This window comes from Marmota monax, unplaced genomic scaffold (genome assembly GCF_021218885.2).
Source record: "Marmota monax isolate L192 unplaced genomic scaffold, Marmota_monax_Labrador192_F-V1.1 WCK01_AAM20220418_F8-fsc00192, whole genome shotgun sequence".
In the NCBI taxonomy this organism is placed as follows: domain Eukaryota; kingdom Metazoa; phylum Chordata; class Mammalia; order Rodentia; family Sciuridae; genus Marmota; species Marmota monax.
Window position 1 is genome coordinate 2170884 of NW_026693786.1, and position 8141 is coordinate 2179024.

The following is an 8141-nucleotide window of genomic DNA, read 5'->3' on the forward strand; positions in this document are numbered from 1 at the left end:
CTCCCTGCTGTGGCTCTGAGATATCACATAGATACATAACTTTTCTCTGGGATTCTTCTCTCCACTTGTGAATGGTGTCCTGCAACCAGCCTCTAGTAGGTCTCAGGCTTTAATGAGCACCCACCTCTAACCCCTTGCAAACCCGGTCAAAGGGTTGAACAAATAAAACTCTAGTGCTTCTGCCACCTTGTGTTCATATCTTTGTCCTTGTTGAGTCACCAAGTCCCTTGAAATCACTACAATTTCACCTATTTTCATTCTACATATAACTTAAATCACATATGATTATCATTATTTTACAATGTCAATATGTATATTACCCCACACATTTATCCTTTCTCTAATGGTTCACTTCTGGCATCTCTTCATTTTCATATGGGAACCTATCCTTTCAGTATTTCCTTTAGTGTGGGCTTGTCAATCATCAAAATATTCAAGTTTGTCTTCTGGAAATTTGTTCATTTTTTTTGAGGCGGGGTCTTGCAATGTTGCCCAGGCTGATCTCAACCTCGTGAGATCAAGTGATCCTCCCACCTCAGTCTCCCAAGTAGCTGGGACTATGGGTGTGTATCACAATGCCCAGCTAATTGTTTTTTGCATTTTCATTTTTTTATTGGTTGTTCAAAACATTACAAAGCTCTTGACGTATCATATTTCATACATTAGATTCAAGTGGGTTATGAACTCACATTTTTACCCCAAATACAGATTGCAGAATCACATCAGTTACACATCCACATTTTTACATAATGCCATATTAGTAACTGTTGTATTCTGCTACCTTTCCTATCCTCTACTATCCCCCCTCCCCTCCCCTCCCATCTTCTCTCTCTACCCCATCTACTATAATTCATTTCTCTCCTTGTTTGTTTTCCCATTCCCCTCACAACCTCTTATATGTAATTTTGTATAACAATGAGGGTCTCCTTCCAATTCTATGCAATTTCCCTTTTCTCTCCCTTTCCCTCCCACCTCATGTCTCTGTTTAATGTTAATCTTTTCCTCCTGCTCTTCCTCCCTGCTCTGTTCTTAGTTGCTCTCATTATATCAAAGAAGACATTTGGCATTTGTTTTTTAGGTATTGGCTAGCTTCACTTAGCATAATCTGCTCTAATGCATTTTCATTTTTGATGGGTGATTTCAATAGGTTTAGACTTCCAAATTGTCAGCTTTGAAATCATAAAATTCCTTGAGTGACAAAATTACATGCAATGTAAGGCTCATCACTTTGCACATCCTTTTTCTTCTGAGATCATGACTTTTCAAGATTTCATTGCCTTGATAGATTTCTGGTGCTGACCTGGTAGTTTGTGTGTGTGTGCGCGCACGCTTGTGTGTGCGTGTGTGTGTGTGTGTGTGTGTGTGTGTGTGTGTGTGGTGCTGGGGATTGAACTTGTACTAGGCAAACACTCTACCACTAAGCTACATCCCCAACTCGCTTGGTAGTTTATGATGCCTTCAGTTTCTTTCCCCAAAATTTCTAGTTGCTTTTTGGCAGGTCCTAAATGAGGTTCCTTTACCAGAAATGGAACTCTTCAACACCATCATAAAGACTTATTTGTATTTAATTTTTCAGTACTGTAATTTGTTTAAATAATTAATTTAACATCCATATAGTTTTCAGTTATGTTATATTAAATTTCATAATGAAAACTCGTTAAATCCTTGTACATATAGCTTATGATTTCCTTAGAATCTATTTCCATAGATAGAATTGCTAGCTTATAAGATTTGATCAGTGTCAGGGCCATTAGAAATCACTGGAATATTTGCTTCTGAGGTTTAGAAATAGCCCAGACTTTTTGGTCATTCCTCTCTAAATGGGTATCTGGGCATAATATCTGCATTTGACTTCCAGAATTGGAATTAGATGCATGGCATAGGCGGACTGCTTTCACCAGCTGGAGACAGATGTGCTGACACTTTGTGGCTGCAGCCAGTTGTTTTCCCTCCCCAAACAAGTGTAAAGAAAGTCAACTCCCAGTTTGTTGTGGAGACATTAAGAAAGACCACATAGTTGTAAATGTTTGGAGCAAGGTATAAACACATTGGTAGAGAGTCAACAATGGTAAGCATGCTCTAATGGGCACTCCTGCTCTCTCTCTCTCCCCCCTTCCTCCCTCTTTCCTCTAGAAGGACCTGTCTCTGCACTCCACTCTCTTCCTCCTAGCTTATTACTACTGTACTATTTTCAATTGGAATGCTTTTCTCATCCTTGTCCTTTTGGTATATATCTACCCATTCACCTTTAAACACCAACTCTTCTATGAAGCTTTTTCTGGATCTACAGGTAGATCCACTATACTTGGTACAAACTTCTAGAAAAATTTACTTCACTTGTTTTTTGACTGACTCCCACTCTTACAGTGCTTATTGAATGAATAAACTATGGGTTCAAGATTGGATTTTTCTCAAAAGTGCTAGAGTAAGTTCTTTGGATTCGACAAAGGGGAATGAAGGGAATTGGACATTACTATCCTATGTGCATATATGATTACACAATCAAAGTAATTCTGCATCATGTACTACCAGAGGAATGAGAAGTTATACTCCATATAAGTATACTATGTCAAAATATATTCTACTATCAAGTATAATTAGAAGAAATTAAAAAGTGCTAGAGAAATAGAGTAAAACAGAGTAGGTAACAATCATTAACACTGATTATGCCCAGATACCTATTTGAGAGGAAAGACCAAAAAGTCTGGGCTATTTCTAAGCCTCAGAAGCAAATATTCTAGTGATTTATAATGGCTCTGACACTGATCAAATCTTATAAGCTAGCAATTCTGCCTCTGAAAATAGATTCTAAGGAAATCATAAGCTATATGTACAAGGATTTAACTAGTTTTCATTATGAAATTTAATATCACAGTGCTAACGATTGTATCTTAATTGACCCTGACAACAGCTCTATTAAATGGGCCAGTGACTTGGGAGTAAGGGGATTACACAAATCTTGGAATTTTAGTGGCTTTCCCAAGGCAGGTTATAATTATCTGTACAGGTTAGTGTTGGGGCTGGCAATAGTGAAATTTTCAAGCGTGTTTCAGGCTTCTTGATTAAGACTAGATCCTGGGCCTTCAGACTCTCTGGAGAAGAGTTCTTCTTAGCTCACAGAAGTAGGAGAGTTTTTAGAGACCTAAATGGATAAAGTGATAGAGGATACAGGGGCAGGGATGATGATGACTGCACCCTTCCAGAGACTATGAACATTTTTCTCTGAAATGGTTTTGGGGAAAGGGCAATTCCCAATGATATTAGCTACCAAATTCGAGAATCTATTAAGCCTGGCACTGTGTGTAGAAGCCCTCTAATCCATACCCTAATTCTGAGAAGCAGCTATTATTGCCTGTTTTTATACTCTACCTATCTGCTCCAAGCTCCTTGTCTCAGTCTACCAAAGCCTCCCTCCTGCTACTGCGCTGCTTTGGTGCAGAATCACCGCAACCACTTTCTCAGACCCAGGGGAGGGGCTGGGCTGGGCGGGGTCGCCTTGTCGCAGAGCCCGACTGCGCCTGCGCGGACTGCGGCAGAAGGCGGGGTGTGACAAGCAGAGTATATACTGAGACTAGTGTTCACTGTTGGCCAGTACCTGCCTCCTTTCTCACCACCTCTGATTTCAGCTCCAGTAAGTTGCTTGGGACTTTGGTTTTGGCAGCAGCCGCAGCAGCAGCATTGCCACTGTGCCGTCCTCTTTCTGCTAGATCGCCGGCCTGTCGGTGTCTGCTCCCATACGCCGGTCGGCAGGACCATGTCGCTGGTAAGCCAGAATTCGCGCCGCCGCCGCCGCCGCAGTGCAAAGGCCACTGCGCAGAACAGCAGCTGGGGTGAAATGCAGGCCCCTGACGCCCCCAGTCTCTGCGCTGCTATGCCAGGCCCAGACGTCCCCCAGGGTCCCAGCGATCTGGAGACCCTCCAGGGCCTCTGCGCCTCTGAGGACCCAGGCACCTCCGTGCCGCCCACCCCCGATGAGGGCCCAACCACCTCTAAGCCGCCCACCGTCTCTGAGGGCTCAATCGCCTCCGAGCAGCCCACCGTCTCCGAGGGGCCGAACACCTCAGAGCTGCCCACCCCCATTGAGGGCCCAAGCACCTCTGGGCCTCCTGCGGTCTCTGAGGGACTGAACACAGCCGTATTGATCAACGCCTATGAGGGCCTAAGCCCCCCTGTGTCACCCTCTGCTTCTGAGGGCTCAAGCGTCTCTGAGCAGCCCACTGTCACTGAGGGGCTGAACACCTCCGAGCTACCCCTCTCCGATGAGGGCCCAAGCACTTCTGTGCTGCCCACCACCGCTGAGGGACTGGGCATCTCCGTGTCGCCCACCCCCGCTGAGGGCCCCAGCACCTCCGTGCTGACCACCGTCTCTGAGGGACTGGGCATCTCTGTGCCGCCCACCTCCAGTGAGGGACTGAGCAATCTCATGCCGCCCACCCTCTCCGAGGGACCGGGCATCAACGTGCCGCCCCCATCCGGTGAAGGCCCGAGCACCTCTGTGCCGCCCACCACCTCTGAGGGACCTGACACCTCTGTGCTGCCCCCATCCGGTGAAGGCCCGAGCACCTCTGTGCCGCCCACCACCTCTGATGGACTAGGCATCTCCGTGCCGCCCCCCTCCAGTAAGGGCCAGATCACCTCTGTGCTGCCCTCCTCTGGTAAGGGCCCGATCACCTCGGTGCCGCCCACTGACTCTGAGGGACCTGGCGCCTCGGAGCCGCCCACCCGCGGTGAGGTCCCGAGCACCTCCGTGCGGCGCAATTCCGGGGAGGGCCCGAGCACCTCTGGAATGGCCACTGCGGCCGAGGACCCGAGCACCTCTGGGATGCTCATCGTTGCTGAGGGCCCGAGTACCTCTGGAATGGCCACTGCCACCGAGGGCCAGAGCACATCTGAGATGCTGACAGTTGGGGAGGGCCCAAGCACCTTTGACATGGCCGCCGCCGCTGCCGCCGCTGAAGGCCCGAGCACCTCTGGGATGCTCATCATTGCCGAGGGCCCGAGCACCTCTGGAATGGCCCCCGCCGCAGAGGGCCCGAGCACCTCTGAGATGCTGACAGTTGGGGAGGGGCCGAGCACCTTTGAGGTGGCCGCCGCCGCCGCCGCCGCCGAGGGCCCGAGCACCTCTGGGATGGCCACAGCCGCCAAGGGCCCTAACACATCTGAGATGCTGACAGTTGGGGAGGGGCCGAGCACCTTTGAGATGGCTGCCGCCGCCGCCGCCGCCGAGGGCCCGAGCACCTCTGGGATGCTCACCATTGCTGAGGGCCCTAGTATCTCTGAGATGGCTGCTGCCGCAGAGTGCCCAAGCACCTCTGGGATGGCCGCCGCCGCTGCTGGCCCGAGCACCTCTGGGATGGCCGCCGCCGCTGACGGCCCGAGCACCTCTGGTATGCTCGCTGCTTCTGCGAACCCTGCTCCAGTGTTGAGCTTGGGTGCTGCTGTGGGCCCGACCTCCTCCAAGTGCCCTATTGCTTTGCCAAGCTCCTGCGTCGCCAGGTCCTCCTCGGACTCTAAGCGCCCCAAGGGTGCGGAAGGCCCCATGGAATTCCAGGTCCTCAGAGACCGTGAGAACTCCAACTCCATTACGATTATGGGCCTTGGCACTACCCAGGTAGCGCTAACCCTGAAGCCCCAGGATCCTATGGAGCAGAATGTAGCTGAGTTGTTACAGTTTCTGCTGGTGAAGGATCAGAGCAAGTACCCTATCCGGGAATCCGAAATGCGGCAATATATTGTTAAAGAATATCGCAGCCAGTTCCCTGAGATCCTCAGGCGAGCAGCAGCCCACCTGGAGTGCATTTTTAGATTTGAATTGAGGGAGCTTGATCCTGAAGAGCGCACATATATCCTGCTCAACAAGCTGGGGCCTGTGCCCTTTGAAGGACTGGAAGAGAACCCAAATGGGCCAAAGATGGGCCTCCTGATGATGATCCTAGGACAAATTCTCCTCAATGGCAACCAAGCCAAGGAAGCTGAGATTTGGGAAATGCTCTGGAGGATGGGGGTGCAGCGAGAGAGGAGGCTTTCCATTTTTGGGAACCCAAAGAGACTTCTGTCTGTAGAGTTTGTATGGCAGCGGTACTTGGACTACAGGCCAATAACTGACCGTACCCCAGTGGAATACGAATTTTTCTGGGGACCAAGATCCCACATAGAAACCAGCAAGATGAAAATTCTGAAGTTCATGGCTAAGATCTATAACAAAGATCCTTCCGACTGGCCAGAGCCATACAATGAGGCTCTGGAAGAAGAGGCTGCTAGAGCCTATGCTGAGGGTTGGCAAGCTCTCCCTCCCTTTAGGAGGCCCTTTTTTGAAGAAGCTGCAGAGGTAGCATCTCCTGATTTTGATGTTTCTGCCTATCCCTCAAAATATCCTCCACATTCATGGCCTGAGTCAAGAATGGAGAGCAAGTCAAGGAAGTTGGTGCAGTTATTTCTGCTGATGGATTCGACTAAGCTGCCTATACCAAAGAAAGGAATTCTGTACTACATTGGCCGAGAGTGCAGCAAAGTATTCCCTGACCTCCTGAATCGTGCTGCTCGCACCCTGAACCACGTGTATGGGACAGAGCTAGTGGTTCTCGATCCAAGAAACCACTCCTATACCCTGTACAACCGAAGAGAAATGGAAGATACTGAAGAGATTGTAGATAGTCCAAATAGGCCTGGCAACAACTTCTTGATGCAGGTTCTGAGCTTCATCTTTATAATGGGCAACCATGCTAGGGAGTCTGCAGTTTGGGCCTTTCTGCGGGGCTTAGGGGTTCAAGCTGGGAGAAAGCATGTGATTACCTGTAGGTATTTGAGTCAGCGCTACATAGACAGTTTACGGGTTCCCGACAGTGATCCAGTACAATATGAGTTTGTATGGGGCCCTAGAGCCCGCTTGGAAACCTCCAAGATGAAAGCGCTGCGCTATGTGGCCAGAATCCACAGAAAGGAGCCACAGGACTGGCCAGAGCAGTACAGGGAGGCAATGGAAGATGAGGCCAATAGAGCTGATGCTGGTCACAGGCAATTCCTTGTTCACAACTTCAGATAGAGGAGTATGTGGCAGTCAGAGAGGCCTTGCAAGGCCGGGCCCTAGAGCCCTATGCCTCATGTATTGGGTGGGGGGGTATGTATTGTATTTGTATTTGTGTTCCAGTTCCATTTATGTCTTTTCATATTTAGTTCTTGTTTGGTATCTTGAAATGTTTCAATTGTTTTAATATATTGTCCAGTAGGGTAAATGTGATTGACTACTTGCTGTCTCTGTTGTATTTTGGTATAAGAGTTTTGATAGTGTTATAAAATGTTTTGGGAATCTTTCCATCTTGTTGCATTATCTGGAAGAGAATATATAGCATATAGCTATAGATATAGGCTTTTCCTTGAAAAAAAATCACCAGTAAAGTGACCTAGCTTCTGATGTTAAACAAACAAGCAAATATATCAACAACTGAAAAAGCACTCTAAGTTATGGCTGGCCTCCCTTTCTGTCTGCTATTGTGTAAAGAATACCAATGTTTACCTGTATTTGCTTTGCTGTACTAAAATGTAATGAAAAATAAAAGTGTAATAAATCAAACATAATGCTAATGCACTATTTATTCCACAAACATTTATTAAATTTCTTTCATGCAATGAGCACAGTGTTATTATTTTGGTTATACAAGTATACAAATATACAAGATATAACATCACTCTGAAACTCAGGGACTGGGGTGTAGGGGGTGGTCACTTAAATCAGCAATTTTATTATGGTGCACCAAGTATTCTATGAGAGTTAAGAGGAGGTATACCTAACTTAATCCCTGGGATGTTCAGAGTGGTCCTTGGAGAAGATGATGGCTGTGTGGGGGATGAGGGGGTCAAGATTGGGTCCCTAATACAATCATGAGATAAACTGCTTCAAAGCTGGATTTCAGTCCTCATGATTGCTTATAGGAAATTAAGTCAAATATTTAAGGGCAAAGGGTGAGAGGTTTTATATATCATAAACTGTCCCATTAAGACATATGAATCAGCTTTCTGTAAGTTATACTGTAGTTCTTAATCCCCAAATCCTAGTGGTATACAACAACAATTTTTGGGCTCATTTTATCTATTCTTCATGGGTTGCATTTGATTCTGTTTATTTTGTCTTCAATCAGGTAACC

At 47.3% G+C, this 8141-nt stretch overlaps 1 protein-coding gene across 1 annotated transcript; it reads left to right on the top strand.

Moving 5' to 3' along the window:
• The first annotated feature begins 3544 nt into the window (after positions 1–3544).
• On the top strand, positions 3545–7630 carry Magee1 (MAGE family member E1). Its single transcript, XM_046462128.1, has one exon. It carries the CDS (start codon positions 3755–3757, stop codon positions 7040–7042), a length of 3288 nt encoding a protein of 1095 aa, XP_046318084.1. The 5' UTR covers positions 3545–3754; the 3' UTR covers positions 7043–7630.
• Positions 7631–8141: the final 511 nt, after the last annotated feature.